The 22,660-nt window shown below is 40.6% G+C and overlaps 1 protein-coding gene across 1 annotated transcript in view; it reads right to left on the reverse strand.

Annotated features, from left to right (window-relative positions):
* Positions 1–22,660, reverse strand: part of PRKCA (protein kinase C alpha) — a 159,988-nt gene that overhangs the window by 31,642 nt on the left and 105,686 nt on the right. The window contains exons 6-8 of the mRNA XM_055795016.1: positions 15,996–16,152; positions 15,768–15,902; positions 14,939–15,035 (exon numbers count right to left, since the gene is read on the reverse strand). Coding sequence (XP_055650991.1) covers positions 14,939–15,035; positions 15,768–15,902; positions 15,996–16,152 — 389 coding nt within the window. The remainder of the gene's footprint in view (positions 1–14,938; positions 15,036–15,767; positions 15,903–15,995; positions 16,153–22,660) is intronic.

Below are 22,660 nucleotides of genomic sequence, written 5' to 3' on the forward strand. Positions count from 1 at the left end.
TTGTTTCTTACATTATTGCATTTCCAATTCCATGTAATTATAGATGCTATAAAGGACTATCAATTTCCTGGTTTATACAACTCAATTATCAGGATGCTGAGAATTTGAAATGAGGAGAGCCCATTTCTGAGCCCCAGCAAGACCTAATTCTTCACCAGGCTGAGTTTTAAGCTTAATACCATAACCTAATGCAAGCTTATAATTCATTAGCGGGGAGTTTTGTAGTCATGGAAACAACAGAGGAAAGAGAAAGTTCGAGCCTAAGCTGTGGATGGTTTAGCAGCTCTGAGCGCAGAGGGGGTGGCACCAGTGTCACATCTTGGTCCAGTCCCAGCTCATGTCTCTGCTGTTGCAGGTCACCAGAGGGAAGGAACTTCCTTGGCCATTTTACCTGTTTCCCTACAAAACCTGTGCTGAGCAATCTGGGGAGATGCTTTGGCATTAGATTACCCAAGAAACGTAACAGAAGAGACCGTTTCTGTTCTTTCCTTGGCTTAAATGCTTCTGAAGAAGGTGGCAACACATGGCTTTTCCCCATCTTACTGCGCATTCTCCCTGATTCCTATTTGTTTCTTTCAAGGGCAAACGAACTAATGAACTAAATTACGGAACTGCATTGCACTAACGCCTGTATAGACACATATTCACCCATATAGAAAGCAGCACTCCGGGATTAGCCTGCAGCAGACTGACGATGCCTACGCAAGACACTGCAATACAGCAAGACCCACCGTACCAGGGGATGCACCATGCCACGGCCATTATCCAGGCTTCGTGAGGTTTACACAGACTGTTTTTCAGCTGTGCATTCCCCTGGTGAAATTATATTCTAGCAAGACTTCTTTGCAGCAAGGAGAACACTGAAAAGATGCAAATAAGCAGAAAGCTGTTCATGTGCACTCAGGTTTCTTTTCACGACGGCAATATCACTGTGGTGAACTATGATGTAATTCACAAAAAAAGGCAGTATCTAAAAATGAAAGTGCATTTTTACTTCAATAGCTAAAATAGTTATTGAAAAAATAGCTAGGAAAAAAACTTCCCATTGTGCCCATTGCTAATAAAAAGGCATGAAGGCAAACAGGATGTTTCATACAAATGCAGACGGGGAGGGTGATAAAACTGTACCTGGCAGTTAAATATGGACTATTTTATGTCTTTAATTTACCTTTCCCCTCATCATTTCCTCTCCTCCTCCCCTTAAACCTGTGTCATATTTACCTTTTTGGTTAGTAATAGCAAATTTATTTAAAGGATCTGCCTATAAAAACGTTTGTGCCATATGTGAAAAGGATTAAAAATGCCTTTTTGCAGAAAACATGTCCTAGGACACAGGACCCCCTTCCTGAAGCCCACGCACGTGCTGTACTGCTTTGCTCATCACGTAGGAACGCTGACATCGAGTGTCCACGAGCTAACCTGGGTTACAAATAGCATTGTGTCCCACAATGAATTCTGGATGATTAGTAAGACTGAGTTACTTTGTCTAATCCTACCAGGAGCTGTGTGTTTGGAACCCATGCCTCTTCTAACACCTTGCAGGCTCACAAAATTCATGAGATAATTCCACTTAGTGCCTGGGAGATTGCTGCAGAGGTCCGTTTCTCTCGCCTAGCACATAAAGCTGGGCACAACGGAGGCAGAAAGGCAGGTAATTACAGAATTCATGAGGCACCCAATGGCAGAGATAAACTGAGCAACACAGAGGTGAGCAGAGGCAGCACTCACTTTTACAGCTGCAAATTATTAAATAATTCGATCAGAGCAAAAATTAGCATCAGTGCCAGATAAAAGCCTTAAATGAAGGGCTGTATGAAAAGCAGCATACTGAATTTTATCAAAAGAGCGGTTTCATCTAACAGGTTTGTATCTTTCTACATATATACAAACAAACGATTTGCATTATTTCATTTCTTTCAGGACTTTGCCAGAGCTTGCTTGCAGCTTTGGGAGCTATTCTGTGTTCTTTACTGACCCCTCGTGGATTCTCCTCCGAGGAGAAATGATTTTCTCAAGCTCAACATTATGTTAAATGGATGTTTACTTGGGATAAAGGCAATAAGAGAATCCTAAAGGACAATACAACAGTTTAATATACCATACAGCATCTCAATGGAGCTGCTTATTTGGGGGGTTTATAATCACATTCCCTATTCAATATTTTTTTTAAATATTTTTTTTCTGTGTTGCTGCATAGAAGTCAAAACTGTGTCAAGTACATAAATACATGATTTCTAAAAAACTTCCCAGATTTTCCAGGCACACGACTGAGGTAACCATGAGCCCTAGAAAATGCAGACAATGAAGTCAAATGACTATGAACGATACTAATTTGAAAAGGGATGTGTGTATCCTACAAACAGCAGTTCCAGGGGATATTGCCCTGGACAACGGATATCTGGCTGTAAGCAGTGAAATCTGGAGAGGGAAGAGTTTCCAGTTACCCATTTGGCACTGTCAATATGTTTAATCTGTTTAATAATCCTGTGGCCACCTGAGTCTACTTTGTTTTCTGCCTTTATTGCCAAACATGCTACCCCCTGCAACAGAGCAGTGTCTAACTAGATGAAATGTAATTAAAGAGGCTGCCTAGGAATAATATTCAAAAATTCTTGCAGAAATATCCTGTGGTAGTGGTAAAAAAAACCCCAAACGTGATACTAGAACTGCAAATCCCTAAGTGTCAAAAAAAAGGATTGCTTTTATATATGCTCCTTTATTTTTTAATTATGCAAATGGATGCTAACTTTCAATAATAAAAAACCCTAGCATGTAAAATTGCTTTTGAGGATAACGCTCATTGCAATATGGACAAAAGAATAATAAAATTCTGCTCTAAATTCATATTTAAGGACTTCAGTTCTACTTGATCTCAGCACAAATCCCTGCAATCAACCACCACAGCCATGAAAAGCTGCAGACCAGGACTGATCTTAAAACCTTGGGATTCTGTATCCAAGTCTTAACGTGCTATGGAATTACTTAACGCACACAAGCACACACACAAAGATGAAGGTGTTTTCTGCATGACGTTGTGAAAATAATCTATTTAAACATACTCTTTGCTGGCAAAAAAAAAAAGCAGCATAAATGCAGGATCCTTCTCAGTATCTGATAATTTCATAAACAAGTATTTATACTGTTTGACCTTGTTCACAGCATTCTCAAATTTGCCACGATAAAATAATTTTTGTACATTTTGACTGGTTTCTAGCTCAGAAGTGTCACATTATCCTCAGGAACACAGCCTGCCTTCTTCCTCTGCTCCTGCTGTTTCCTTTCAATTCCAATCTTGTAAACTTGGGAACACAACCTCCCCAGCAGTCCCACATAAACTGATTACTTACAAAATTATTTCCAAAGACATGCTAACGTCAGTGGCGATTAGCGTGCAGAATGCAGCATGCAGTGACGCTTCTGAGCTTAGGTTAGTGATGCTAAGTCACTGTCAGCAGCAAGCAGAACGGGCATTTGTTATCATTCAGAGAGAAAAGACAGACAATAAACGAGGAAGCATTTTTTTTTCCCATCAGAAAAAGAGAAGTCTTGAGTCTCCTCTTCACATCAGAACAGAGTGCAACTTACTTTGTTGGAATTCATGTTTATAATTCACAAGGCCTAAGTACGAATTTTGCCCATGGAGCAGCAGCTGTAGGAAACTGTTCAGCTCTTTTTTTAGGTGCACTCCTATGGTGAGAACACGAATTGACCACAGACTTTGGTCAGTTTATATCAGCGCACTTCAGGGGCTGGGTTTTACAATGAAGTGACAACACGGTGTTAGATGTAACTTTGTATTTACCCCAGATGCATTTTTTCAGGGTAGCTTTTGCTCTGGTTTAAAATACATTTAAACAGAGAAACTTGCAACTTCCCTGCATTAAACAAGTTTCATCAATGAAACCACTGTGTGGTTTTACTTTCAAATAAGCAGAGGTGTAAAGGATTGAGGAAGGGCAGTCCTCTTCTGTACAGGCTTTTCTGAGATAAAGATACCAGATAAAGAATCAAGGTTAAGAAAAAATAAGTTACTGATTGCATGACAAATGATTACTGTGTTAGGAAATATTTGGCAATTGACAAATAGTCTTATTCTTTGTTTTTATCATTCACTATTAAATCGTTTGGTAAAATCATGCATTATAATATAAACAACTCTTCAAAAATGAAATCTGATTTTTAAATTCTAAGAATTCTAAGCTCTGAGCTATAACATGTAAACTGCTCTAGATCAACTTACAGTGTAAAAATACTATTTGAAGATGATAACGGCTTCAATAACCTTAGATTCTTAAAACAGTTTACAGCACAGGGCCTTCAAGTTACAATCTAAATTAAAATTTAATGAATGTGTGAAACTGAAAGTGTGATTTGTGTCAGTAACCTTTGCCCTAATAAAGCAAGACAATTTGTTAGAGATACATGCAAATAAAAAGTCCATACATGTACGTTCGCAATGCTGATATATATCTTTTATGGCAGTAATTATGTGATGTGGTGGTTAGTGAAAGAAGTAAAATGGGAATTAAACAGGTGAAGTGGTATGTCATGTATCAGAGCATCTGTGCATATGGGTAATACCTCTTATGATATAGTATACTCCAACTAACATATAGCAATATATGGTGTATATTATATCATAAACCATGCATGCTATATTATGTAAATTTATATATATATAAATATACAGTGAACATGAGCATTATTTGATCTGTGGAAGTGATTTAAAGTTCCATGAGTATCTTTCCAATTAAAGATGCACCATTTTCCATTTGCCATGAGAAGGCAGCATTCATTTCACTAACTCTTTCCAAAGGAAAGGCACACTGTATCAGCTGAGGTTCCATGACTCCTTTTTTGTAAGTAAACTTCTAATCTGGGGAGCACTTTGTGACAAATTATGGAAGATTAATACTTCAATTATTTTTTTTTTAATCCATTAGAAAAACTTAAACTGGGGAAAAAACAAGTGCATCCTTAAAACATGGTGAGAATGAAACTGAATTTAATATACTTCAAACATCGGTAAAGAGGGTTGTGTGAAGAGAAAGGTGCAGAAGAACACCAAGGAGAAAACTACCTTGAAGAAGCGGCTATTTACATGACAGTCCTGGAAGAGACAGGAAAGGGAGAAACACTGCTTGGTTAGTGACGGGCTTGCGAAGCAAAGCAACAACAATTAGTAGCAGAAGTAAACAAAGACACAGCAGCGAGAATACAGAAATGGACACATCTGTTATGCACAGAAAAATCATGAAAAAGAAACCGTGGTGTTAATCACCCTAAGAGTAAGGAGCACAGTGCAGCACAGCACGGTGAAGTAAGATCTTCACGTAACTGCGCGGCAGCGTTACCTTAGCCTTGTACATACATCTGCTTCATGCGTAACACATTCCTCATGTTAAACCACAGCAATGCAGAAAGCTACATGTATGTACAGATGTGTGGAGTCTGGGCTCTTAACAATCAAGGAGCACTGTAAAGGGGTGACAGCACAGAAGTTCGGGGGTTTTTTTTGCCTTGAGCCACACATTTAACCTTTATAGCAGGGATACAGAAACCCCTGCTATCACTACAGTTTTCTACGTACATTCTTCACCTTAAATCGTAACACACAGACTGAGAAGAGCCTTACAGAATTCACAAGCTGATAGGAACTGAGACCAGAGATGTACGTCATCTGGTTAGGAAATTTCAAGTTCTCTAGTTTCAGATATGGTGAGTAGATGAGAAACCTCCAGATAACTGCATATGGGAATTCCCCACGCCAAACTATAGTATGGAACAGATGGAGTCATCTAACAGCAACTCTATAATGCTGCAAACTATTCTCTAATGATTAAATATGCACAATTTAAAAATAGGAATGAGTGCCATGGCCAAAAAAAGCAGCTCTTCTTTTTATATCACTGTATACATAATGAGTGTGGATTGATGTGCCAGTGATATTTTGGCTGGTCATGATTTCAGTGTAGCTTAGTGTCTTTCCTGAAAATTAAATTTAGTCTATTCATTTACAATTTGAAGTGTCAGCAACGTTATTTCTCTTTTCCATGTCACCTTTACTGAACTGTCTGAAGTTACAGTTATTGCTTCAAAGTGGGAATGCATATTGGCCAGATATAGAGATCATATATTTTATTTATTAACATACATACACAAAAAAACCCCCAGTGAAGTAGCTCTGGGGCAAAAATGTCACCATCCTTCAAAGACTTCAAATAAATATCTCCTTCCCAGCCCTTGCAAGACTTTAACCAGAGACCTGAAGAACTTAACTCACAAAACAACAAAATCACAAGCTCCTGTAGTTGTGGGTTTTTTTGAATGAAAATATCATACTTAATTAGAAAACTCATTGGATTCTTAAGAAGCTACTGAAACAGTTACTGGAGCCTTCTGCTAAGGGCCTCCTGGCTGTGCAACTGCAGCATCTTTATCCAGCCTCCAGCTCAAAATTAAAACTGCTCGAGGATGTCCTGGCCGTTGATTAAAGAAAAGAAAGAAAATGTATTTTTGACTTAAAACTGTTGTGAATATAGAAAAATGCCAGATTAATGCAGAAAGTGCTGGCCTTCTCCTTTCTCATAAAGCAGCCAGAAACTGCTTAAAAAAACCCCCAATCTAAAGCGAGTGTTAAAGATCTAAGAAATACAGTACTGGCAGTGAATGACCAGAAATGATGTACTGACATTCCGAAAGGGAATGAGACAGGTTTCTTTAGCATTAGACTATAGCAACATCGAAACTCATCAGAGAGCTTTAATTGTGCCCTGAAATCTCTGGACATTTCCAAACACAATTTAACTCCAGCTGTACTGCCACAAAGCCAGGCCCGATGGTGTAAACCAGTGTTAGCTCTGTATGCAACAGGTATATACATACAGACTGAGATACGCTACTTGTTTGTAAATCCACATCTGCACAAGGATTAACACACAAGTTTGGTCAAGCAAAAGGCTGCCTTGCATCCTGGAGGAGTTCAGTAGCACATCAGACGCAGAAGCTCCTGCGTCACTGGAGAGGTTCTAGGTATTTATAACCAAGCCTGATGGCCAAGCACCACATTGTCCCCGTTCTCATCTTTAAAATGGTAAGGCATTTAAAAAGATGTTTTCTTTAGGACGATAATAATAGTTATGTTTAGAAGCACTGAGATCTCACCAAAATGTCATGACAACTGTACGCTTCCAGTTTGCAGATACAGCACCTACCCTGCCCCCTCCCTCCTTCTGCTTCGATCTGTTTAGCCTGCGATAGGAAACTACGGGTCTCGCTGCTGCACAGCCTTCATCAGCGATCCCACTGGCACAAGGCCGCTCAAGACGTGAAGTCAGGTAATGGAAACCCGACAGCAGCCAAAGCAACAGCACGGGGGGTCCAGCCCCACCAGCTACAGCCCTGGGGAACCGCTGCCCAGCTGGGCACGTCACCCCTCGGCGGCAAAACCAGCCCATCAGGCAAGTGGGCAAGAAGCAGTGCAGAGCTGCTCCTGGATGGGTGAGCTCGTCCCTGGGTCAGCCCCAGGAAGGGGAGGTGGGGCATACAGCACACCACCGGCACGGCCACTTTCCCTGGATACCTGGTGCCTTCCCACCACACGTGCCTTGGTGGGTCTGCCCCACAACGTTGACTAAGGCATAATCCAGCACCTGCTTTTACTAACTGGGAATTATTTTGCAGAAAACGTACTTATCAGCATAATGTCGTCTTATTGTGGAGTGATTTTATTGTTATTCACTTAATTAAAGGGAATGATACAAAACTAACAGCCATGAAAAGCCACTCGCACCTGATGTCTCAGATGTCTCGACCACAAAACCAGCTGGAAGCCAGCAGCCGTGGTGGTAGGTGTGGATGTATGTCCTCAAGGAAGCACCTCCCCTGGTCCACCAGAATGGCCCCGCAGGGATCCCCACAGTGGGGACACTAGTCTGAGCTCTCTCAGAAACCAAGGGAACAATTTTGTCCTACTGAAACCCACACAGAGCACTATGCTAAAGAAAATAATTAGAAAAAAAGAAAAAGCCTGACATCTTCAGAGCGCGTACCAGGAAGGCCGTTACATACCTTCCCCACAGACGCCTTAAAGTGAAGATTCTATGAGCCGTAACCTATTCCCGCGTAACAACTCGCTTGGATCACTTCAATTACCAAAGCTGGCTGTAGTGACTCACATTGCTCCCATCACGTAACGTATCTTGTACTTGGTAAATGTAGCCACATGTAAGGATTATAGCTACTCTGTTCTTTTTTTTAATTAAAAAAATCATTGATATGGACCATAACAGCCGCTTTATTTTTAATAATGTTTGTCGTGATGATGATGTGGAAAGAAGGGGACAGACAGAGTAATTAACCAGCCTACTTTTAAACCAGCATTATCCTATTATTATTCTAAGGTGATATTTAAATATCAAGAAGTGCTTTACTAAGCAGCAAATTACAGGAAACAGGGCTTGACAAAACTGAAATAACTTCCCACAACAGAAGTTTTAGAATTTTCACATTTCTTTTCCCCAAATAAAAAACCAGAACAAAGCCCTGAAAAGCAGAAATATAGCGCTGCTCGCATCATTGCCAGGTATGAAAAACACAGTACGGTCGCATTATTTCAATATTCTGCTTTTTTCTTTGAGTAGCCAAATACTGTAAGAGGAAAACAAGTATATAACAAATAGTAGACACTGCAGCTAAAAGACTTGCTCGTTTGGGTCCATGGAGCCACCTGGGACTGTTGGGAGTTCCCATGGCAACCTCAGCATGGACAATTATGGAGCAGCTCCAATTATTCACAATATGCCTGCTGAGAACGGAGTTTCATTTTGAGCTGGCCACAAATAATGCCATTCTGGAGAGAAAATTCACAACCAAAGGTTAAAACGAAATGAAAAACAGTGACAGATTTTATCCTGCCTCCACTTCCTACAGGAGTGTATTTTTATCTCTAAATATTAATGATGATGTATCATCTATAAATCACTGAAGACAGATTTGGTCATACTGCTAAATGAGCAGATAATTGATTCGTAAGCTTTAGTGATAGGTGAGATCCAGAAAATATATAGATTGATTAAAATTTGTTGTATTGAAAATACTGCACCATACCTGTGGCATAATATACCTCAGTTTCTATATACTGGACAACCTCATATAGATAATACATAGACAGTACATAACCCAAAAATTCCTTGCAATAAAATCTAAAAATACTTAGTGAGGTCGCTGCGTGGTTCCATTAATAAAACCACCATCCTTCTCAACTCTTCTCTTGCCTTTCCAAATGTGGTCCCGTTGGTCGGATCGGATCTATAACCTCTGGGCACAAGTGAGGTGTTAATTTTTCAACCGGTTTAGATCTGGCAGAATGGGTCACGAGGAAGCTTTGTCTTGTGACTAATAGCTTTTACTGTTCAATTACAAATGTAAGTGAAGAGAATGTTTGAATATATCATTTATTTACTTATTTATAATCTCTACCGCTATTTTATGGTAGATTTACATTGAATAAATGACTTAAAGAATCTGTGCCAGAAGGTCCAGTAAGTAAAGCAGCACATCAATGAGATTTGTGTGACTAATAACCACATTTAAGTAAGAAATCTGGGCTGTTAAAGTGGAGCTAGAAGGACGTGATAGGGTTGTGTAAACAGTTTAAAATCAATGAGAGCCTGAGGCCAAACCTTAAAAGATGTCTGTTGAACTATAGGCACAGGCAGATACTTTAAAAATTCTCACTGATTTAAACGGGAGGTAGAATCTTGGAGATTCTACTAAGCACATTTCTGAACTGTAGTCAAAAGGGCAAACTCAGTTTTAAGAATGACTTAGGCTTTTTTTTTTTTTTTTTTTTTTTAATTTTTAAGACCAGAATCTGGTTTCAGAAATTTCACATCTACCAGTTTTCTGTTCTTTTAACCTGAAAATATTCTTTCTCATTCTGAAGTTTTTCTGTTCTTATATATAGCTTAGGTTTGTGTACAGCCCTTTACTCTGAAGACCACCATTACTCATTTCAAGTATTTGATATTAGTAATGCAATACTTTTGTAGCAATTGTTGTAATTTTGTACTAAAAATCAAATCAATGTAGCCTGGATATCAATCACACTGTCATATATCGAAAAGTAGACCAAGCACCACAAATACAGACTTGATTAACAAGCACTCTGAAGTTACTCTTTCCTATAAACTGATAAATGAGAAGATAGCCCAGTATGACCTCTTGGTCTATGTATATTCTTAATCTTCCTGACAAGTACACTCCCCTAATGAAATGGCAGCCAAGACCTGCAACCTTTCGGTAAGGTTTCAAAGCTGATTTCAGCTCAGTGGAAATAATTATTTAGATGATGTCATTGGAGCGCTGCAACAGTTGGCTATAAACTTCCAGAAGGGACAGGCGCAGGAGGAGAGGTGGGGGTAGCCCTATGTTAGGGAGTGCTTTGATTGTCTAGAGCTTAATGATGGTGACGATCACGTAGAGTGTTTATGGGTATGAACCAGGGGAAAGGGCAACAAGGCAGATGCCGTGGTGGGAGTCTGTTATAGACCACCCGACCGGGTGAAGAGGCAGATGAAATATTCTATAAGCAGCTGAGAGAAGTCTCACAGTCGCTAGCCCTTGTTCTAGTGGGAGACTTCAACTTACCAGATGTCTGCTGGAAATACAGAACAGCAGAGAGGAAAATCTAGGATGTTCCTGGAGTGTGTGGAAAAGACCTTCCCGACAGCTGGTGAGGGAGCCAGCTATGGAAGGCGCCCACTGGACCTGCTGTTTGTGAACAGAGAAGGACTTGTGGGTGATGTGGTAGCTGGAGGATGTCTTGGGCACAGCGATCATGAAAGACAGAGGTTTTGATTCTTGGAGAAGTAAGGAGGGGGTCAGCAGAGCTGCCACTTGGACTCCCTGAGGGCTGCCTTTGCTCTGTTTAGGAGCCTGGTTGACAAGTCCCCTGGGAGGCAGCCCTGAGGGGCCGAGGTCTCCAGGAAGGCTGGACATTCTTCAAAAAAGGAAATCTTAAAAGGTGCAGGATCAGGCCGTCCTCATGCTGAAAGACAAGCTGGTGGGGAAGAAGACCAGTCTGGCTGAACAGAGAGCTTTGGCTGGAACTCAGGAAAAAAACCAAGAGAATTTATGGCCTTTAGGCGAAGGGACAGGCAACTCAGGAGGACTACAAGGATGTCGTGAGGTTACGCAGGGTGAAAATTAGAAGGGCCAAAGCCCAGCTGGAACTTAACCCGGATACTGCTGTAAAAGACAGTAACAAATGTTTCAATAACTACATCAGCAACAAAAGGAGGGCTAAGAAGGCCCAGAAGGAATATCTGTGGAACTACAGGCCTGTCAGCCTGACCTTGGTGCCAGGGAAGGTTATGGAGCAGACCATCTTAAGTGCCATCACACAGCACATCCAAGGCCCAGTCAGCATGGGTGCTGAAAGGCAGGTCCTGCTTGCCTAACCTGATCTCCTCCTGTGACAAGGCAACCCACTTAGTCATGTTGTCTACCTCAGCTTCAGTAAAGCTTTTGACACTGCCTCCCACAGCATTCTCCTGGAGAAACTGGCTGCTCGTGGCTTGGACGGGGCTACTGTTAGCTGGGTAAAAAACTGGCTGGATGGCAGAGCCCCGAGTTATGGTGAATGGAGTGACATCCAGCTGGTGGCCAGTCACACGTGGGCTGGGGCCAGCTCTGTGCAATACCTTTATCAACGATCTGGAGGAGGGGATCGAGTGCACCCTCAGTCAGTTTGCAGATGACACCGAGTTGGGCAGGACTGTTGATCTGCTGGAGGGCAGGAAGGCTCCGCAGGGGGGTCTGGGCAGGCTGGACTGATGGGCCGAGGCCAGTTGTATGAGGCTGAACAAGGAGAAGTGCTGGGTCCTGCCCATGGGTCACTGCAGCCCCACGCAGCGCTGCAGGCTGGGGCAGAGCGGCTGGGAAGTTGCCCAGTGGGAAAGGACCTGGGGTGCTGGTTGACAGTCCGCTGAACATGGGCCAGCAGTGTGCCCAGGTGGGCAAGAAGGCCAACAGCACCCTGGCTTGTAGCGTGGCCAGCAGGACCAGGGCCGTGAACGTCCCCCTGTGCTCAGCACTGGTGAGGTTGCACCTCGAATCCTGGGTTCAGCTTTGGGCCCCTCACTCCAAGGGGGACGCAGAAGGGCTGGAGCGTGTCCAGAGACAGGCAGTGGGGCTGGGCCATGAGTCTGATGGGGAGCAGCTGGGGGAACTGGGGTGGTTTAGCCTGGAGAGGAGGGGGCTCGGGGGGACCTTATCGCTCCCTACAGCTGCCTGACAGGGGCTGTAGGTGGAGGGGTCAGTCTCTTCCCCAGGTAACAAGCGACAGGACAAGAGGAAACAGCCCCAAGCTGGGCCAGGAGACGCTTAGATTGGAGAGCAGGAAACATTCCTTCACCAAAAGGGTTGTCCAGCACTGGAACAGGCTGCCCAGGGAGGTGGTGGACTCACCACCCCTGGAGGCTTTTAAAAGCCCTGTAGATGTGGCACTTAGGGACATGGGTCAGCGGTGGCCTTGGCAGTGCTGGGTTTGCGGTTGGACTTGATGATCTTAAAGGTCTTTTCCAACCTAAACGTTTTTATGATTAAATCACAAATAGCAGCATATTTCTCAGTGGTATTTACTTGTTCCTTAGTATAGAGACCTAAAATAAAATAACTGTGTAAAGCAAGATATAAATGATAAGAAAAATAGCGTAAAAGATGATCAGAGTCAGCACCACTTCTGTGCCATACCAGAATAGCTGATTAGTTAAATACCACCATCCAGACATCTGTGCTGTTAATTTTTGTAAGCCATCACATTAATTCCCCTTGAAACCAAGTAAGAACATTACTTGGAGAGAGCTGATTCCCTCTGTTCCTTCTCACAGCGGTAAACTTTGAGAGAGAGTAAGAGGCTGAACCTAAATCCTTTTACCACGTAGTACTGCATTATACGAGCCTTGGTCTAGTTACAATTACATGTTTTGTTTGGCTACCAATATTCCCACGTATCGTCACCAAGTTTCAAAACTGTCCATTACGCAACTCTCTAAATACTCCTGGAGACACGCGTGCTCAGGGAAAACCTATTCCCTTTCTTTGATTAATTCAGACCACTAAAATAGCATCAACCAGGCTACTTCCAGAACTGGGAAAGCCTCAAATACACAGTGCTGAAGCTGAATTAATTAGACTTTGAGACAGACTAATTATTTCTGAGGCAGAGCTGACCCTATGTGAAGCTGCCATTTCTGGGACTCAATCCAGGAGCTGCACACGATGCAGCCTCTCAGGATTTCTGCTCCACTCCAGTGCAGGACACAGATAAATCCTGACTATTCATTCTGCAACCAATGTATTTACAGTAGGCTTAAGAAAAAAAACCCTAAGAGACTGTAAATTCAATACGCAAACATATTGCATATAATAACTGACACTTTTAAATAGACAGTTTTAGTGATTTGTCTCTGTCCTGAGAAAAAACAGGTAGATTTCTATACCTATATCAACAGCATATACATATCCACCTAATTTCAGACTCTGTACATTGCACAGAGACGCGTAAGGGGTGCAAAGAACTACTTTTGAAGCTCTTCTTTCTAGAGAGGATAAAAAGTAAATATGATCTTGAAGAGAAAATGACCTAGTGCAGCAAAATAAAATCACACTGGTCAGATCACAATTGTAAAGAAAGGAAAATGGAATGGAGATTCAAATACTTCTCAAATGTGTAACAAAAATCATAGTTCATGCTGCAGACAAAAGTATGGTAGCTGATCCAAATGCGTTCAGAAGAAATTGATGCACCTTTTCTTTTTCTTTCTTGAAAGTTGAACATGTGCCGTTTTTCCTCACTTTCTTGGGTTAACCCATCTTTTATAATAACAATGTAGAATTCTGCCTGATGGTGAACATAAAAAATTGCTATTTCAGGTTGAAAGGAACAGGCGTAAGTGTTTATGCACAACAGGTATATTAATTACTTTTTGGATTAACAGCTAAAGTTGTAAATGTTCAACCAGAAAAAAGAAAACAATACTGTGGCCTGTGATATTTCAAATTCAAAACTGAGTGCGCAGCTGGAAAGAGTAGTCAAGTCAGATGAGCTGAATCCAGTACAGCCATTAGCAAAACACTTCCCAAACCATCTCTCTCCCTCTTGCTGGGTTTAATGGCCAGCGAGTATTTTGCTGTAATACCAGCTGTAGCAGTCAGAAGAGGGAGAGTTGCTGGCTGAGTCTCTTCATTAAGAAACGATTCCTTTGCAGGGCACGGTGAGACCATGCTTGTGACCACTAACCACTCCAATTTGCACCACAGAAAGCAGGATGACTGTGGGAAGTATTGCTTTTCTTCAGCATCTCTTTTCTGTACAAAACCAGCAATACCTCTTATCCTTAAAAACATCCACACCCTCATTTAAGGTATCAGAATTTCAGATGACAACCTTCTACAAAGATTCTGAGGCTCCAAATAATCAGCAATTAACACTGTCAATATTTTCTTTAAAAAAAAAAAAGAAAAAGCATTTAGTGTGAAACATTCTAAGTATTAAAATATTGTTTTGGAGAATTTCATTTGTCAAATAACATAGATACTAGTGATGACTAGCAGATTTTGCAACAAGTATTAAAAGACACTGAAATTATTACATATACTTGACGTACAATGTTTTAAAATACCAACTCCACAAGTGTCATAGCAGAGAAGCTGAACTCTCAGAAAAATGCTACCACTACTGAATTAATCTATTTGGTCCAATCTTCAGGAAACCCAAAGGCACATACTGCTGTCACAGGCAACAGAAACATAGATAAAAATAAAGATAGCACTCTAATATAGATCTTTTAATGAACTTTTTTTTTTTCTTGGTGCAATAAAGTGAAAAAATGTATGCAATATATAGTTGCACCCATCTGTATCTAATCCTCACCTCAAACTTCTGCCGGAGCTCTGCATTTCCATCTTCATCGGCATCTGGAATCGGAACATTATAATATTCACCTTCTTCTTGATTCAGCAGCTTGTACCTGTGGAACATTTGGGGAAAAAAATGGTGACTTAACAGTTTTTTTCCTGTTAGATTTAAAATCTGATTTAGTTGTTTGTGTGTGGTTTGTATCAATGTCACAGGTATGTAAAGAACTGCTTTCAAAGATGTAAAGCAAACCCAGAAACTGAATATATTTAACCTAAAATTAGATCTTTAATCCCAAACTATCTACCAAGGCAGTTTAATGGACAAGGAAATTCTTCCCACTCATCCTGTAATATGATGGGAGACATCAACCCTGAAGAACCTTTCCCTCCAGTGCACCTGTCGCCCTAAACAATTATTTTTGACGAAAGGTACTTTTTGAGAAGATGTGATGAGCTCTACCCCTAGCCTGGTAAGTAATGAGATGGCATTTTATAAAATCAGTTCCCATGTACTTTGAATTTGCAGAGCTATATATAACATGATGTTATAACATAACTTAGTAATGAATATATCGTATTTGAGATAAAAATAAAATTCATATCACAAGACGATGTACACAGAATTGAGTTTGCAGCAGCTCTTGGCTCCAGCAGAAGTTTCATGAACACCAGTTCCTTTTGTTATCATCCTTTTTTATATATAGACTGTGTTTCCTAGGTTTAGTTGCATATTCAGTGAATTTATAGTCTGAGATACAGTGAAAAGCTCCCAAAAATGTAGATTATATTGAAGAAAAATACTGGGTTTAAACTTTTTCCACTCTCTTTTCAGAAACTCTTACCATCCACTGGCTGGCATCTTCATAAGCTCTGACACCCCGAATGAAAGAGATCCCATGAAATCATTTCTGGTTGTTCGATCCCAGTCCCAGACCTCTACAGATAACCGTCGATCTTTGTCTGTAGGTTTTAATTTACTAAAAAGGAGAGAAATAGAGGAGTTTTCAATGCCACACTGAAATGGATTCAATACATACAAATATACTTCATTACAAGGTGTTAAAACTTACAATGTGAATGACTCATTCCAGTCTGGATTCAGAGTAGAACGGATGGTTTTTGTTTTTTGTTTACTTTCATTCTTAGGATCTGGGATGAGCTTCAGTTTAACGTAAGGATCGGAAAGTCCATTTGGATCCATGGGAATTAGGTTTTTCGCTTCTCGCACTGTCAATATAAAACACCGCTAATTTGTATAGGATTACAAATCAACATTAAGCAAGCAGTGACGTGTCAAATCAGAGTTAGTGAAACGTGTTGAAAATAAAACAAGTCGTGAAACCTGCTTGTCAGACTCGGCATGGAAGGAACTACTCTTTGTAAAGTAAAGCTGTGCTCAGTGATATTTATCAGAACAGTAGAGAAGAGCAATTGGCAAATGACATGAGCTTCCAGGCAACCCTTTTCCCTGCAATGGAATGATTAAATGTCCAAATCCATCAATATAAATTTTTAAGCAGGTAGCAATTCTTTGTGCATTTATTTCTTCTTAGGTTATATAACTACAGGACTATCAGCCAAATACTTTAAGGGCACTAGCCAGATCACAATAGATGTCAGGAAGATGGGTTATTTTATATTATTTGATACAATCCCTCATTGGAAGGTATCTAACACTAAACTTCCGTCAGATCCATGGTTTGTTAGTTGTCAGATGGGATCGCTGTAAGCATTATGTCACGACAGCAAGCAAAGTTAACAGCGCAGAGAAGGCAAGTTTAACTTCAGCTTCACAAAAATGTTAATGCAGCTTCTATTTTTACAATGTCAAAAGAAGGCATAAAGCGAGTTAATATATCTCATGTTGCTACCGATCCTCAAAGAGAGAGAGACAAGAATAGGCAGCAATGCGCATGGGGTGCTGCTCCCGCAGGGCTACATCCCGATGTGGAACCAGGCAGGCAGGCAATGGTGGGTTACAAAGGCATCCACCGGGGGCTTGGCAGCTTTCGGGGGTTCAGCCCGGCTGGAGTTACTGCAGCAGCTGCCAGGTTCGTTAGGCAGCTCACACGTCACCGCAGGGCAGTGGAGTATTGCAGCGGACGAGCAAAGGCAGCACCCCTCTCCCTCTTGCAGAGGACCAGTAACGCCCACGTAACCTACATACAGCACGTAGGGTTTCATTCTGTGTTAACAGCATTCAGCCATCAGCTTCTGCTGCACCTCAGAAGAAGAGGTGGATTTTCCTCATACCGAAACCCCGTCCCACCCAAACTGGTCACGCTGTGATGAGCTGCGGTGATTGAGTTGGGATGGGGAATTCAGACCTCACAACTGGGCATCTCAAAACCTACTGGGAGCAGCAGTAACCCTCTGGGCTCAGTTTGGACAGAAAAGAGCTTTGCTCATTTGGAAATTCTTTTGTGAGATTCATAGTTGTAGATTAGACTTGTTTCTGGAAGGAAAATCACAAGAAGCTTTGAGGGTGACGGTTCCTAGGGTATGAAGGCAGGCCAGCATTTAAGGGTCACCAAAGAGATTATTCCGGATCAACAGTGGCCTCAGCTACTGCTTTCTCAGTGTCAGCATCAGGAGGGCTTTTTTGATTTATCTACGTGACTGAAGAAATCAGAAAGAAAATTTAGGAAGGGTCAACCCTTAAGTCACCTAATATTTCTTGGTGGAAAGCATTTCCTTAAAAATTCGAACTTTAGAGTCACTTAACTCAATCAGAGCTAATATGAAAAACAACAATAAAAAAAAAATGCTGCCAGGATCTTCAGCAACAGATAGTTTCCGTTTGCTGAAGGCTCCCTGCTCCATTCCCCCCAGATTAAAATGGCATTTTCATATAACAAACAGAAATTGTAGACTTTCCCAGGATTTCAACCTGTTATTTCCCAGCACGGAGGTTGAAAGGCATCCAAGCAATACAGATACTTTATAATCTGTTGTTTACTCTCATTATTTATAAAATAAGAAGGGGACGGTTTTCAGGCAACAGTCTAATGACGTAAACCAGCTAAGTACCTCTTTTCAAAATGTCTTTTTGTTCTCCCTTTAGAAACAAAGGCAGGACCGTGGTGGATGAGAACTGTGCACTAATGCTTCCGTCAGAAGGAGAAGGGCAATGAATTAAAGCGCAGGACATATTATTGTGCTTTACTTAAGGACAGTGAAATGAAAGACTGTGGTGTTGACAACACCCCCGCTAGAACATAGCACTGAATTTACTAAGCCGTGTAACGGTTCTGTTCCATTTCCTAGACACCAGGTGTATTGACAAGTTGATGTAATTAGCTCTAGGCTGATATTTTATTTGTACAGGATGGAAAGAGTGTTTGAGTGTTCATAATGATTATGCTCCTTCAAAGGACATAACCGCTTGTCCTGGTTTCAGCTGGAATAGGGTTAATTTTCTAAGTAGAGCACTTTAGTGCAAATCTACTGTGGTAGACGGAAAACCGGGGGGGTGGGGGTGGGAGGAGAGAGTGCCCACTGCAATAGAAAACAATTTCAAAATGTTTTTGACCTGCTCTTTTTATTTATTATTTATTTACTTATTATTTATGCATTTATTTATTTATTTAATGAGTACTAGATGAGGGAGAACAAGTTGGAAGAGAGAAATACCAGATACAACTGGTACCTTATAGCCAAAATAGCTGTTGAAAAAAAGGTAGCGTACAGGAATGCAAGCTACTTATTTGGAACACACTGGTTTGTCAAGACAATTCTCATGCAGAACAGATATCCTGATGTAAATTAATTATTGGAATTAGATCATGGCTGGCAGGGAATCACATCAACTTGAACAAACAGTTGATACCGATCAAGTTATGTTTCTTAAATTTGTGTTTACAAAACGAGAGACAGAAAATGCTCATGGGCTAAAATTTTAAAATAAAATGTAATTCTATTCACTAACTATATTACTTAAGTAATTCTACCAGAAAAAATACACTGTGTTCTAAATGAACAGAACAGAAACAAGCATCTTTCTTGCAGAGCATCTCATCTGTAGTTTTTCACAACCCCGTATAAAGCTGACCGGGCTTTGAAACTGGAGAAATGACAGCTGTCCGTGCAGGGAAACTGCCTCCACTCTCAGCTACTCCGAGTTTTCCTCCACACCCAGCGGTCAGCTGGAAAACCATTTCTGTTTTCAACCCACGAAAAAAATACCCCACCCAATATTAACATTTAGCCCACTGAAAACGGTCTTCAAATACTTCTGAGGAATAACATCAAGATTAAATAACTTATTTTAAATATTACCATCCCAAAGGGACTAAGAGCCATAAAGTGAGTGAAGGATGAAGTGACAATACAAATTGCTCTTTCCCTCATCCTATATTTGGTTTTATTTTTGTTTCGGGGGTTTTTTTGGTCTTCTTGTACATGGCACTTCTGATTGCACTGCCAGGTTTGGCACATCAACTATTACTTCAAAATCCACTTTCTGATTTTTATTTCTGTACTGTAGTTTGGTGTAAGTGAGGAGCAGAACTCTCAACATTTCACAGCTTTCCAGAGATATACATTAGTAAGTTTTTCATTAAAATTCCTTGAACAAAACTGCTCTAATTTTAACATGGCCTCTTCACAGGGATCCTTTATGCTTAATTTTTACCTGGATGCTCAGTGTGAAACCAGGCAGAATTTTGAGAAATTGGCTGGGTGGATGCAGAGCCATTCTCCGCGGCTCTGCTACAGAGAGGTCCCTGGAGAAAGCCAGCACTGATTAGCCTTGATACCTGCTGCTGAGCCTAGAAAACACCACCGACAGCAGGAGGGCATGGCAGCCTGGGCAAGGCTACTTTTCTTTTGCAGCAAACACAGAAAAAGAAAAAAAGCCCTCTAAATACAAGAAAAAAAGAGAGGCTCAGAGATGAATTGGGATGGAAAGATGCAACATATACTAAATACAGGCTGCCAAAGAAGTCATTATCTCACTCCTTGTTTTAAGATATCTGGCCTATTTGTACTTTTGTCTGCATAATTAGTACCTCTAGACATCTTTTTTCAACTGACTTAGCACTTGTTTTATGGAGGAAACAGCATGATGATACTTGTGCTAAAGAGTGCTTATAAAGAATTAGCATCTAAGTGGTCCACCTCTTTAAGAGCACCCTATTTTTAACAGCCTGGGTCAGGTTTCTGTAAGAGGACCCGCAAGAAGAAGAGATTTCCCCTTCCCACCAAAGGCATTCTCTTCTTGTGTGTGGTTGAAACAGAAAAACTTAAATAAACAACTCCAAGGAAATATATCAACTCGGACTGGCTGAGTTCTGCTATAGCTGTAATGATAGCAAGCACTCTCATACTGCTTTAGAATTATTAGTTGATTAAACTCAACACTGTCATAGAGACGCTACTCTGAGTATTAGATGGTTGAAGTGAGATACAGTTCAGCATCACTTACAGCATAACTTGGACAGAAACCTAAAATACTACTTGCCAGTTTTCTGTCGCAACTATTAAGCATGATAATGACCTCTGTAGTGAGAAAAGTAGCTGGTACTAGTTAAAATTCCTAACATTTTGTCCAGATTAGACTCTTCAAGGGGACTGAGAAAGCACACAGATGAAAAGACAGTGAAGACAAGTATATATTGAAGTTTCTAGCAAATCCAACCTTGCCCAGGTTTTCCTTCTAAAAACCAGAAATAGATGTCAACTTGCCATAAAAAAAAAAAGGTGCCATTTTCCAACTCATTGTTAATGAAGAAGAGATCATAAATGTTTATTCAACAGAAGATGCAGACTATTTGATGACTGTCCTATGGCTGTTCTGTTATGTGCTGCTTATAATCCAGCAGTATCCATCCAGAAGCCCCGTCTAAAACTGGGACGTCCACCTTTCCAGGAATAGTATAAAGACATAAGCAAATACAGAGCTCATTCTTAGGTATTCATACTTTAAATAAATATCTAAATAAGACAGAGTGGGCTGGCAGAGAATAACTGTCATTTTATGTAAAGAGAAGAAATTCAGGCAGAATGTTGAGAAATTCAGAGAGCAAATAACAAAAACGGAATTTTTTCCATGAGATTGTATAGGTCAAATGTTGCAATCCATATGCACTTACGGATTTATAACTTCTTGTGCTACCAACAAATAAATTTAGTCATGGGAATGAGTACATAAATGTTTCTGTCCCTACAACAAAGCTGAATTATTAGCAGCATGAGTTTACTCAGTTCCTTCTCCAGTGAGTCACAGCTACCTTTTTCCTGAATTCCCAAATGTTGACAACAAAACAGTTTACTAATCACAGCAACCATTTCTGGCCAATCTTTGACTCCCTACAGGCAACTCAGATGAACAGAAATCTCTCAGCTGCACAGGAATAGCTGTTTTTAGAAGATGCTTCAAGTCTCAAATGGTGTCGTCTGGCAAGCTATCCAGCGAAAAGGAAGAGAAGGGAGAGCGCTGTTAGCGCCAACACAGTGTAAAGTTTCTGTCTGCCCACAATGAAGCACTAGTAAATTATTCTGTAATTCTCATTATTTCCTGAAGAAGACTCTGGTAGAGATTCCAGTGATCTGCCCAGTTTACAGATGACTTAGGTGAGCGACAGAGGATCTTGTACTCCCAGCCACGGAACTTTCTTCCAGCACCTTAACGCACGCTTCATCGCAGTTTGAAAGTTTCACCTGCTACTGAAAAGTCTTTCTCACAATTTGTGTGCATGTCCTCTCTGTATGCCAAGTCCAAAGCTGCCTCCAAAACTGCTCAGCTTTCATTAAAGATTTATGATTTCACTAAAACTACCTCTGAATGCTTGCTTTCTGGAGCTGGTTGTGACTCACAACTGGTTCCAAAACAAATCCTACTTTTCAGGCAATTTCCAATTCTATACAGTTTTCATCACTAAAAGGGCTTTCAAGAGTGACACTTTTCACTATTCCATAACTACTCACCTGCCCAGCCAAAATTTCTTTTAATACTCCTTCCGAGACCAGCGCCTACTCATTACACCCCATTTCCTGAGTACTGAGAGATGGCAAGGTAATGAGTGTACTATTGGAGCACCTGCACTTCACAGGTGATTTACACACAAGAAACAGATTATTAACTTCCTAACCTAGAACAAGATGAAAAATAAACCAATGTTGCATGATACTTTATTCCTTTGCATTTCTTAAGATACTCTCTCCTACCAACAAAAAATGTACCACCATCTCTGACGCAACTTAATGTCTTGTGCCTGCAATAGGTTTAATTTCAACTAGAAATCTCATAGGAGCAACTGTATTTTATTTTTAACATAAGGTTACCTTTATGAAAATTATAATTGAAAAAAAAGTGTACTACTGGGTAGGACAGCTACTTAATAAAACATAAGTTAACACAGGATGTATCAAGCCATCTGAAAAGGGATCCAGACTGTTCTTGTCTATTCATATACTTAGATAAATACGTAGCATTTTAGTTATATTTTATGGACACTTATGAAAAAAAAAATGTTTATTTTAAATACTATGCATTGCCTATTTCTTCATGGTGAAGTAAATTTAATGAATGAAATGGGAAGCATCCAGTTGCTACCGGGGTTGGCACTTGTTAGAGGCACAGCTCTTTCTGTAATGAATGCAGCAACCCTGCAGATTCTGGGAATGCCAGAAAAGAGATAAAATATTAGTGAGGTAAAACATGAGATCTGCATTTTTTGGAGCCATCAAAAATGCTTCCCATGTGCAAGTAATTATTTGGGATCACTTTATAGGT

Source organism: Falco peregrinus, chromosome 2, assembly GCF_023634155.1.
Source record: "Falco peregrinus isolate bFalPer1 chromosome 2, bFalPer1.pri, whole genome shotgun sequence".
NCBI classification, from domain to species: Eukaryota; Metazoa; Chordata; class Aves; order Falconiformes; family Falconidae; genus Falco; species Falco peregrinus.